This window comes from Lissotriton vulgaris, chromosome 9 (genome assembly GCF_964263255.1).
Source record: "Lissotriton vulgaris chromosome 9, aLisVul1.2, whole genome shotgun sequence".
In the NCBI taxonomy this organism is placed as follows: domain Eukaryota; kingdom Metazoa; phylum Chordata; class Amphibia; order Caudata; family Salamandridae; genus Lissotriton; species Lissotriton vulgaris.
In genome coordinates, this window is record NC_141697.1 from 857,022,285 (window position 1) to 857,035,657 (window position 13,373).

General features: G+C 38.8%; 1 protein-coding gene across 1 annotated transcript in view; it reads left to right on the forward strand.

Annotated features, from left to right (window-relative positions):
• The window catches only part of LOC147692369 (cytochrome P450 2G1-like), a 331,029-nt gene that overhangs the window by 175,240 nt on the left and 142,416 nt on the right, over positions 1–13,373 (forward strand). The window contains exon 5 of the mRNA XM_086938589.1: positions 10,248–10,424. Within this exon, the coding sequence (XP_086794715.1) occupies positions 10,248–10,424 (177 nt within the window). The remainder of the gene's footprint in view (positions 1–10,247; positions 10,425–13,373) is intronic.

The following is a 13,373-nucleotide window of genomic DNA, read 5'->3' on the forward strand; positions in this document are numbered from 1 at the left end:
ATGATTGGCAACCATTGTTTGGTATGCATTGGGGTTACTGAAATATATCGAGAGAGAGATATATATATCTTTTGGCATACAATGAAAAATATAAATATATTTATATAGTTTTTGTATGAAGTATGATATTATGAGTTGCCGTTTACTAATGCACATGCACTTTATAGTATTAAGAGAATCAGGAATACACTCGGTCTCTACTATCAACAAGTGCATTGTCGACTATGATGTTAATTAGTCAGATGTACACTGTGATTTTAAAATAATTGCACTAGCACTTGAATGATGAGTATCCTATCGATAACACATGTGAAATGAGATATGTTGAAACCAAAATATGTGTAAACTAATTTGATCCATACTGGCACCGGTGTTATAAGATTGTTTTATAGACTGTTTTATAGCAACACTTGTTGATGAACTATTTTACATATATATCACACAATGTATTACACTGGGATCTATTTAGAAGTGGTTGAACTCGTTTTTATCATGACACAGCCCTGTATAGTATGTCTTCCAAGTCTATTATGAAGGGAGGGGCATACTCTGGTCAGTCTTCTCTGTGTCACTTTAAATTGGAACACTATGACCCAGCGCGTCATGTGATCAAGCTCACAGTGACGTGGGAGAAACGTGTAATGCTGGGCACTTGCTAACTTTGTCAGTTAGAATCTCAGTATTCTAATCATAGACACAATGATGCCGAATGGACTCAATACAGGAGAAGAGCTGTATAATTTCCTGCAAATATGTCTATCATGACCATATGTAGGCATTCAGCAGTGTCATGGGTAGTAGGTTTGAAGTTTTTTACCCTGATTTTAGATTGAGTATTGGGACTCTGTTTTACCTATGTGTTCTTGGTTTTACTTGGTATTACCTGATATTTTCTGGTCTTACTTGGTTTTACCTGGTGCTAGTGGGTTTTATAGGGTCTTGTATGAAATTGAAATGGGTTTTAAAACTACCTCTTATGAATCTTATCTACTGTTGTTTTAATGCCTGTGAGCCCATATGTGATATTCCTGTTTTGTTTTTGTGGATATTTATTTATTTATTTATTTATGTATATATGAACAGGTTCACATCATGTCTACAATGAGATATATTGCACTACAGGCATATCAAACTTTTTTTTCAATATCTCCCCCCAATGTTAAAATAGCACATGAAATACTAAGAAAAATGCACTTGCACTTTATTTTCCAACTGTCCTAGATATGCTAGACTCTAGTATAACAATGATTGGCAACCATTGTTTGGTATGCATTGGGGTTACTGAAATATATCGAGAGAGAGATATATATATCTTTTGGCATACAATGAAAAATATAAATATATTTATATAGTTTTTGTATGAATTATGATATTATGAGTTGCCGTTTACTAATGCACATGCACTTTATAGTATTAAGAGAATCAGGAATACACTCGGTCTCCACTATCAACAAGTGCATTGTCGACTATGATGTTAAATAGTCAGATGTACACTGTGATTTTAAAATAATTGCACTAGCACTTGAATGATGAGTATCCTATCGATAACACATGTGAAATGAGATATGTTGAAACCAAAATATGTGTAAACAAATTTGATCCATACTGGCACCGGTGTTATAAGACTGTTTTATAGACTGTTTTATAGTAACACTTGTTGATGAACTATTTTACATATATATCACACAATGTATTACACTGGAATCTATTTAGAAGTGGTTGAACTCGTTTTTATCATGACACAGCCCTGTATAGTATGTCTTCCAAGTCTATTATGAAGGGAGGGGCATACTCTGGTCAGTCTTCTCTGTGTCACTTTAAATTGAAACACTATGACCCAGCGCGTCATGTGATCAAGCTCACAGTGACGTGGGAGAAACGCGTAATGCTGGGCACTTGCCACAAGAAAGATATGTGATGAAGATGTACCAGAATAAAAAGCACTTTGAATATGGATTTGTTGCCTCCGTGTGGTCCATACCTGTTCTTGTGCCGAGAAGTGGGCAATTCAGGACTGTCAGCGCGTTATTTATATATGTGTGTGTGTGTACATATTTTTTCTGAAAAAAACACAGGTTTCAGGGACAATATAGTTAGTTGGACATTTCACTTGTGCAAAAACAGAAACATTCAGCTGTTATAGTTAGTTGAGCTAAGTATAACTTGCACCCCCACAATGCACTGCTGATGACATCACATAGTACATCACTCCTGACATGGTCATTGACAGCACTGATGAAATCACTGATGTCATCTCAAATTACATCACAGATGACACCACTGATGACATCATCCAGTGAATGTGTGTTTCTGTAAAGTTTAAATATGTTTTATATATATATGTATAGGCCAAGCTGTATTGCAGAATGAGTGGGTGTTTGACTGCCTGAATGGATGATTTAGTAGGTGCATGACTGACTGTAGTGTTGTTCCTATTTTCCCTATAGGCACTGCGCATTGGAATAACATAAACAGCAGTGTAGACGTAGGACTGAGGTCATCTAGGTCTCTACTGACTATGTTAGAATTTGCGCCAGCTAGCTCAGAGGTCACTGGAAACTTTCTTGACTGAATAGGAAGGGATCAGCTTCCCTGGCTCAGACAAGAAGGGATTCAGCTTCCGACAACCGCATAAACATGACAACTTTTCTCCCTCAGAATAAGAGTCAATCTCTAGAGTCATGTGAAACAATAGACAGTTATTTCACTCAGTCAGATGTGCATTCTTAGTTTCACCAGAGTGCAGAGAATAGAGAGACGGGCGTTTTCAATAAAAGGTTTTATTTATTGAGCAGTCTTCCTTCTCATGCAAGAGAATTGAATTGCCACAATTGCAATACTTAATGAAAAGTAAAGTACGTACAGTAAAAGGAGTATTATGAAATAATACTGTAAAAGCATCGATATGGTTTCTTAGCCATAAGACACTTTAAAATGGATAAAATATATATACATATATACATAGGCTAACATGCTCAACTGGTGCTTCTAAACTACGCCTACCCCGGTGTACCTGACCTAAGCCTAATACGTGGGAAGGAGTAAGTAAGTAGCAGTTTGAGTTAAGTAGGTTTTTGCCAAGAATCTGACTCAAGAATTCTCTCTAAGGGTTTAGTCAGCACTGTACCTTGGGAATAGAATGTAGGAGGTCTGGTATCTCTCTCTCAGGACTCGATATCCCAGTCACCCGCAAGGGTAGGCTGGAAACGCCGGAGCTGGATTTTCTCGGCAGGAGAAAAGACAGCGTCTTTCTCAGCGCGTCAAAGAGGAGGGGCAGCGTCCGTGGGCTCTTCGCCTCTGCTGGGCTCTCGGCATGTAGATTAGCTGCTCTGCTCCAGAACCACCACTGTGTGTTTGCTTAAGGCAACGTTGGTATATTTATACCTGAAAGGTGCTGAGTTTGACGTAAGGTTTGGACATAAGACGTCAAAATAGATGTCACTAAGAACTGGCCGTTCTTACAGTGCTCGCAGGATTTCTATTACAAATCAAAACAAAGCAAGCGGGGATTTCCCAGGTTGCTGGAGGTTTGGTGTGTTGAAAGAACTCGTTGTGCTTCCTAGGAATCTAAGGAAGTAGCTTTTGCCATGCCTTGGGCTGCAAGGGCGATTTACTGAAATATGGATCTATTTCTTATGCCATTATAGGGGTATTTATTGATTATAGCCATGTAAGGGCATAAAATGGTAATATTGATTCAGGTTCCTAGATAAAAACACTATACCCACTCCACGATTTTATGTCCATCAATTACTAAAAACTAAGCAATAAAGATGCATGTGTATTCCAACCCACCCCAAAATACATTTTGCATTCGAAATGGTGTATGCGAAATACACGGAACGTTATAGGTACTGTACGTTTTTAAGCAGTGTAATCATTCAAAAAAATTGCATATATCTTTAGCTGAACGATTTGCAAAAATTACACATGAAATGTCTCTTAATTACAGAAAAGAAGGTCCAGACTATTTCATCACATATAAATGAAATTGCTTGTGAGTGTGCTAGAGGCTGTGGTAACATATTGTCTCTAGATTTTGCTAAAAATAGAAGCTCTGTTCTTTATGAATAGTTCTACTGTAAGCAGAGTACATGTGCCAAAAAAAAGGGTAAATATTTTGGAATTTAGAAAAATAATTTCGTTTTCAGGGAAAAAAATAGTTCCAAATGTTTTCAGTAGCTTTTTTTTTTCAAAGCTGAAGGCCGAATTCAGCGTTCATGGGAACGCTGTGTGCCGGTTTGCTTAAAAGTTATTCTTTCGGTTCAGGGGAGAACATTACTTCAGATAAATGTGCAAAAAAACAGTCTAAAGCTTCAGGTGAAAGTTCGACCAAGGATGATAATGCTGTAACTGGGCAGTCGTGAGAATGATTGCTATCATCGGTGTCGGGATCAGCAATGCTCAGAGAAGGTCGTACCTGGGTGATGTTGCTCTCATTTCTTGCTTTACTGCCACCACCTAATCGTAGTGGAGAAGTCTCAACGAATGCCGTCATCAGGGTTGGTAACCGCTGGAGACAACACGATGCATGAGCCGTTACAGGACTTAGCAAGGTATCGATATCCATTGGTACTGCTGATTGTAGTGTAAGACAGGTGTCCAACACGCATTCTTCTCCGCATAGCATACATCGAAGCACAGGTAAGATGCAGTTCTGCCATATAGGTCTGAATGAAAGAAACCAGGTCATATTCAGATCTCTTAGCCGGGCTAATCCAAGGACTTTAGTTATGCGGTCCCGGTAGCGTATTGCTAGGATCGTTTCTTCCATTCTTGCTGGAGTCATGTCTGCATTTTGGCTTGCCATATCGGAGCAGAAAGGTCAAAAATAAAATTCCTGCTACGAGTCCCAAAAGTAGTGGTAGGCCGCCAAAGACCGAATGGACAAAATTGGGAAAGATGCCCAGGACTGCTTCGAAGGGTGTTAACAGTCCCGAAAAAATTGTCTTAAATACATGTGCGATACCACTGGCTTCTGACATATTTAGGATTTGGCTTAGCATTTCTACGAAATGCACGGGGCAATTAGTTGATAAAAGTGTATGTATCTCTGCCGTTGTCCTTGCAACTTGAAGATCATACAATTCTTTTGATGACGATATAGGCATTGTTGTCTGTAAAAGCACAGACTTCATTCTGCTTAAAGCATCAATTCGTATAGAAGAAATATTCAACGGAGGCCAAATCGTCTCCTCGGTATCAGTAGGGACGGTTGGATACAATGCTTGCATACAGCAAGTAACCATGGAACTAACGGTTACGAGATATGCTTTCCCTGGCACCATGCCACAACAGCTGTGGTCCGTTATTAGAACGTAACTCCCGTTAGAAAGTTGTCTAAAGAATGGCTCTATTTGTGTTGCAGGCGTGCCGTGCTGGTGGCATGAAAGGTTATTTGAAGTCCCCTCACAGGCCCCATGTACATTAATACCTTGGCACAGAAGTATACCGCTCAGTGATTGTTTACAATTATTACCACTAAGAAATACATTCTGGTTTTTGTCACTATAACATGTGTGTGTGTATAAGGTAATTTCCATGATGACTTAATGTACCCTTTACCCAACCTTTCATACTGGCCTGCTGGTATATACTCTTGGCATTTTGTAAATTGGAAAGTTGTTATCGGAATTGTGATAATTCCGTGTATTATCCATTCAATGACAGGTCTTTCTGACATTGTCAATGGTAATCTCTCAAGTTTTTCAATGCTCAGAATCATATAGTCTGCTCCTTTTTGTGGCAAACTGATTTATTTATCAGTAAGGTTAAAGATAGAGAACAATGACGTTGTGTTGATTTAACGCCAAGGCACATAGCCTGAACGCAGATTTTGCAACGTCCAGCCTAGCTGTACAATAGAACGTAATTGGGACTGACCATGTTGTAACATTAGCAAGTCCTGATCTATTATATCTATAGCAGATGATACAATACTGTCCAGTGAATATATTCTGGAGGATAGAGTCATTAACCCATTGTCCACAACAGAAAGTGATTTTTCCAAATTAATACGATCAATTTCTCGTATTTTCTCTGCTGTCTCAATTTGAGTCACTTTCCATGCTTCGTTGTATGCAGCGTATATACTGGCCGCTATGAAACGTTTTTGAGGCTGTTTGCGTGGTCCCATTATGAAATCGCGCAAGTCAGCACCATCTTTAAGTAAAGTCAGGTGTCGCTTAATTTCTTCCAGTGTGGATGTTTGTAGCCATTCAAGGCATAGTTTCCCTACACTGTATGTTGTTACTATCTCTGGATGTTGTCTCTGGGAGTATCTAGGGTCTGGTCTGGTCATTTTTAACCCCTGTATTTTGTTCAGGTATCTTGACATTTATTTGTGTCTTTTGGCCAGATTAACCACTTTTTCCAATCAGGATGTGTTCTGTTTTGAGGTAAAATTTGGGATACGTTTATCTCAATATCTGTGGTTGTGTTATCAGGTATTAGTTTTGGAATAGACAGTTTGTTTAAGTCTTTGATCTTGGCTAGGCCAAAACAGGTAGTTTGTTGAATGGTGTCATTCAAGAACATTATTTGTTCTGGGATCATGCAGGCTCAAAATAATGCTTCTAGGCCTTGTACCTGACATTCTTTTGTACCCCAGATGGTTTTTGTTTCAATGTTGTTTTTTTAAAAATCAAAACCAAATGTAATCATTTTTTCATAAAATGTTTCCAAATAGATCAATTTAGTATTTGTCAGCATGGTTTTTGTCCCTGTTTTATCTAACAGTTTGTAATAAAATGTTTCTGCATCACTTGTGTTAAACCCTGAGAAGTATGGGAATTTCTCATAGAATGTTTTTGAACTGCTTTTAGGTGGAGTTGCATAATGTTCCCATTGATTATATTTAAAAACATTTCTAGGTTGAGCAGATTTATGCAAGTAGTGGTGTGCATAGTGGTTATAGCAATACATCTGTTCATAATTCGATGAACCTTGTAAATAATCATGTTCAGTAAATTTTGCTGACATTACTAAATCTGACATCATATTATTTATGCTTTCAAAGTCCCAATCATCAGAGAATGTACTTGGTTTTACAAAGTCACTTAATGAAACCTTAAACTGATGAGGATATTTCAAGAGTTCGACCGGTCCATATATTTCGTAATCTGTTTTGTCCCAAACTACCCCGCAGGGTATTGGAATGGCTGTTACATTCACTGATGACAGTTCTCTTTTCTCGATGTGAGATGACTTGTGTGACTTTAGGACCAAGTTGATGTTCTGACTTGCTGTTTCCATTGTACTGTATTTTCCCGCAATGAATTTTCCCAAACAAAGTACCATGATGAGCCAAAGCAGGAGGAAAAGTACACCTAGCACAATCCAAAATTCTAACCATGGAGAAACAAGATAAGTTTCTTTGAGTTGATGAAAGAGTTCTGTTACTTTGTCTTTAAAAGTTTTTGTTGCTGGCGTTACTTCAGGGTCACTTTGATCTTCAGAAAAGTTATCGAAATTGATGAAGTAGCCAGATGCAGTTCTGTCAATTGTTGGGATTGCTTTTTCAATTTGTCTTTCATTAGCACAGTCTGAGGCTACATCGTTACAGACTGGTGTTTCTTGACGAACTGTATCAATTTGGGTTTCAAGAGGCACAAGTTCCATGGCATTGTTGCATAGTCCTTTTGTATTCACTGCAGGTTTATCAAATGTGATTAGTCTCTCAGTTTGAACCTCTTGGATAGTAGCGAATTTTGGTATTCTGCTATTTCTTGGGAGTCCACTTGGCCTTCTACTTATTATTGGCCACATGATTGTGGTTTTACCAGGTCGATGGATACAACTCGGTTCTCCTTTTTACCAGCAAGGGGCGGTAGTACAACTGATCTCGTTCCGTTGACTGCTAAGACAGGTACTGCTTTTCTGTATGAAGGCCCAAATTCCTTCTTCACCGCTATTTTCTCTCTGACCAGATCCCCAATCTTTGGAATCCAGAAAGGTCTTGCTGGGACAGGTGGTGTGTCTTCAGTGGTTGCTGGCTGCTGTTTTAACTTTTATGTTGCTCAGGGCTTTTCTTGTTTCATTTAAGTCCTGTAAAACAGCCAAACGATCTTTGATGTCAAAGCATTTTTTCTTATCTTCTACCACTGAAGTTAGACTATCTAAATCCTGAATATACATTCTAGTTCCGAGCAATAGTTCGTACGGGCTGAAACCTTTCAGAGAATTTCTTGGCAGATTGTTAAGACTACGTTGGACACTTGTTAAATGCTGGACCCATCCATCACCCGAACCTAGTACCTTTGCCGTTATAGATTGCTTTATGTCTCGGTTTTTTCTTTCCACAATCCAGTTTCCCTCAGGATGGAAGGGACAAGAGTACCGCAACCCAATGCCCATACTGGTCATGGCCTCCTTATAAGCTCGAGAGCTAAAAGCAGGACCCTGGTCAGAATGTAGCATGGCAATTGCGTATGTGCCGATAAAGACTCGCAAATCTTTTATAACAGTTCTGGCGTCAGCCGAGCGCTGGGGCCACATTTTAAAAGTGAATTTAGTCTTAAAAGAAATTAATAGGACGCTGGATTTTAAGTATCGATAGCCTTATGCTAACTACAGAAATGGCCATGGCAATACTCTGGTTGGCTCGTTACTGCGATCTCTGTTGCAGTTTGGACAGCTTTTAGCAAATTTATAATGTTGCAGGCTCATCCCCGGCCACCAGTATTCTGATTGTAATTCTGTCAGAGATTCCTTCATCTGTTTGTGCCTTGGACCTTCACCCATGTGTGCGTCTGCTATTAATAAGATTCTCCTGTTCATGTTTGGAATTACCCTATCCCCCACTCCAGGGATTTGAGCAAAAGGAACAGAGTTTGCATCTATTACGTATGTATAATTGAGTGGATAGTTCACGGGTAGTGCTGCACAGTTGCCTTTTGAAGACGTTTTTACCGCCAGCATGGTTTCCCCGTCTATGTATTTTTCTGAGCGCTTTTTTGTGGCTACGGAAGCTGGTTTAGTTGATTCCGCTCTGGCTGTATTAGCCAATTAATTCCCTGCAACTTGAACGCCATCACGTCGGTGACTCAGAGTGTGTATCACGTGAGTCTTTTGTAGTTCTTTCTGTAAAAGAACTACTTGTTTCCAAAGCATTTTATGCTTGATTGTGGCACCTGTGTCATCTTTGTAATCGTTTTGAACCCAGTTCTGCAAATCATTATTGTAAGATTTGACGCAGAAATGCGAATCGCACACTATTAGTGTTGGGAATTCACGATCGGCATTTTCAAGCGCCATCTTTAAAGATCTGATATCAGCTCTCTGAGCCGAACAGTTTCTCAGTGATTCAGTTTTTGCTATTTTTGGTCTGAATTTACCGCACAGCCAGCGACCTTTAACAATCGCGCAGGCTGCATTGTAGGATTTATCATCTACATTGTAGGATTTATCATCTACATTGTAATGGGTTTTTCTTTTCTGCTCTGCTAGAAATGGCTTGTCTCTTACAGGTATAAGAATCGGGAAGAATTGATATAAACATATAACAACAATTCTGTTGGAGTTTTTCCTTTTATTCACGTTTGTAGTAAACATTGCTGTTGACATTTTATTTGTGTTTTGTTTAGTTGCAATTCCTATTGTGTGCACTAGAACGGTTTTTGATTGAAAATACATCCTTAAAATGTATTAATCATATTCTAGTGTTCTTTAGCATGTTATTCACTTATGAAAGAGGGTTTGGGGGTTTCACTAAGTATCCCTGTAATGTTTTTTGGGATTGACCAATACCTGAAACACATTTCACTCAAATATTGCTCAGTGGATTGGGGGTGGTTTCAGTCCAACTGGTTTCCTGTTTTGAGTTGGACCATTGACTGAGTTCATAGTGCCAGTGGGTCTAGAAAAAAATTAACTCTGCGTTCTAGAACAATCTAGAACATGTATTACAACTCTGATTCCATATTGAGTTCATGAAACATAATTACTTGTGGCATAAAGTATGTTAGTTTCCAACCCTGTAATATGTTCTGGAGTATACCTGTTGTCTTTCCTCTGTGGACCGCTAAGGTATGCAGCACCAGTCCTATTTCTTTGACATATGTTGTTAGAATATATCACACATTTTACAAAGTACCTAGGGTTTTATTTGTTTGTTTTTGGGACAGACCCTCTCCTCAAAAGCGAATTCCAAGGGCATCAAAATATGTGACAATGTTTAACTTATGGCTCTCTCAATTAAATCATAGTTGTATTTATCATATGCCTAATTGCTGTCACCATTTTCCTAGATGCTGGACATATTTCCGACCATCATGAAATACATGCCTGGACCCCACCAAAAAATAATTCCACTCTTCCTCCAGCGTCAAGATTTCATCGCAGATAAAGTTAAAATCCACCAGGAAACAATAGACCCCACTTCTCCTCGTGACTTTATTGACTGCTTCCTCGTCCAGATGGAGAAGGTTTGAAAGTATTACCAAGGGTGTAATCATGGATGATTTTTTTCTGTTCTAGTATGCAGCTTTTTTTCTTTGGTGAACTGTTGTACAACTTCACTAAAAAACTGAAGACGCAAGGCAGACTATGGGGCATATTACCAAGGGCCATTATCGCCACATTAGCGGGACTTATTCCCGCTAATGCGGCGATAATTTCATCGCCCTACTACCAAGCTGTCGCTAACAGCAGTTAGCGACAGCTTGTAGGTGATAGCGGGCATTTAGGGGCCCACTTTGCATGTCAGCGATAATTATCGCTAATGACATGCAAAGTGGGCATGCCAAGATGTTAGCGACTGAAAACAGTCGCTAACATCGCTATCTCTGATTACCAACTTTTGGAAAAATTCGCACTAAGCGCGAATATCTCCAAAAGCTAACGCCTGCCTTGAGCAGTTCTTAGCCATGTTATCCAATGGTAGGTGGATAACATGACTAAGAGCATTAGCTCGGTAATGCATGAATATCGCTGACTTTTCAGCGATATTCATGCATTTCGGCCGATTTTTATCGCTTAGGAGATAAACCTTGATAATAGCAAGGCTCCTAAACGATAAAAATAGGCGAAGCACGGGGATAAAATTATTGCCGCTAACCAAGCATAGCGATAATTATCGCTTATGCTTGGTAATATGCCCCTATGTTTATATCACACTACTCAATCAAGTGCACAATTACCTTGAGTGCCAATTAATTTCTAAATAACATATTTTTCGTCAGAATGAAAATAACTGCGATAGAAAGGATAAAGAGAGAAAGTTATGCCAAAACACAACCCAGGTACTACATGAAAGTCAATTCAATAAACGGGACAGAGCTTTTAATAAACCCCATTGAGGCATTAACAAAGTGCCGGGTGGAAATAATTGAGGACGCGGGCCGGATTTTGATTTTGTCGAAAGGCTCACTCCTTCACAACCTGACGGGATATCCCATCCAACTTACTATGAGTGCAGTAACATATAATGAATGTTTGTTACGGAGTGAACCCTAGCGCCAAACTATAAATCATGCCCAGATCTCGTTAACAATGAAGAATAATGAGGGAGAGGAAGAGACAGATTGCAGGTAAAAAAAATGCCAGGAAATACCCACTCTGCAATCTTCTATGTGCTTTGGCCAGATTGTGCCTCATCTATGAGGTGCGCAGTGAGCTGAGGAAACAAATGCAGGAATACCCCTCCTACTTAGGGGAACTTATTGACAGAAAAAAAATCGTTGATGAAAGGTAATTCTTTAGCACCCTTTTTAAATCAGTGGGACTTGCTTTGCATAGTTTCCATTCAATTACTTTTTAGCTACTTTTCTATTTCTCAAAATGGTATGAAAGTTAGTTCTGACAATGCCATATTTTACCCATTTGCTTGAAGGGTTTCTGGTGTCAGTACCTCAAAATGTGTCCTATTGTTTAATCACATTTGCCCCGTTAACTACCCATGAATTCCCCTAATATTTCCTTTCGCCGTTGTGAAAGCTATAACCGTCTTCTCAACGATCTGTCAACGGTTCTTGTTGTGCAGCATGGGAGGTAAAGAGAAATACTCCTTACCCAATATCAAAATAAAAAAAATAAAAAAAACAGTTATTCAAGAACTCAGGTTGACAACTAAATTAAGTTAGCTAGGGCCTTATGTATGAACACATTTTCCCATTGACACAGAATGGGTAAAACCCTTTGATACATCTGGCACCTAGTTTGTTTTTTGCAAACTCTGAAACCGATCAATATACACCAAACTAAGCATAATGATATAAAAATACAAAGTAATAGGGTGAAGCCAAATCTCCGGACCTCATCCACTCTATATAACAAAAAGAAAACAACTAGTTTGATCATGGCCACGTGGGTTATAAGAAGACAAAAATGCACGCTGGATTGCATCAAGACTACATCCAGGAATCCCTCCAAATGCCTAACTGTCCCTACACTACACTACACTAAAGTGGAACTCTTAGTTGAAGGCAAGCTTCAGCAATGATAAAAGGTGTCAGAGCCTTCCAAGGAAAGAACTCCAACTTGGGTCATGTAGCATAAAGCCACAACAGTTAAAGGTGAGTTCTGCACCTCAAGGCGTCCAAAAGCAAAAGTGGCAGCTAAACCTAACTACCTTACAAAATAAGCAATCGCTGACTTAAGGCACCTCGCACAGCTCTACCAGTATTTTTCCATTATTCCAGTATCCTCCCATTTCCTTTCACCGGCTCCCTGTTCACACTGTGAGTTATTCCGTACGTTATTGGTGACATTTCCTCTTTCCACTAGAGCTCGTCTCCCAACCTTTATCACATTTCTTCTTTTCAGGCCTCTCTATCTACTAAGAACAGTAACTATTTCTCTCAACTAACAAAGCCTCGTCCACCTGCAGTGGGAACACAAGATACATGCAATATTTTACTGTGCAAGCAAAATGAGAATTCACATATTAAGTGGAGAATGAATTAAAAATATATTTCAGGTATACAGTTAACATAAATTAACAACACACATATTACATTATGTGTACCCTTCTACATGCTAATAAACCATGCTTTCAACATATAATCTAACATTAATGAATAGTTAATCCTACAATATTATTGTCAGAAGTATAACATTAAATCAAATTCATAAACACATTTCGTTTGTTAACCCTTCACTAGGTATTACTGCAAAACACCATAAACCTAGTCAGTTACATTTATAAAGTACACAGGTGATTTACGTTAGTCAGGGGGATACCTTGGACATATCATACCCCCTTTCTTCTTTAATACATTAGTCACACAGTATATATGCGAGTGCAGACTACTCATGATTATAACACACTCCTACTTTCATTTCAAAGTAGAAACAACTATTCTCCTCTACCATATTGAGATCAGAACCACAACTACAACCCTTGCTGTCAGCTTTTGTTGGAGCATATGTAAATA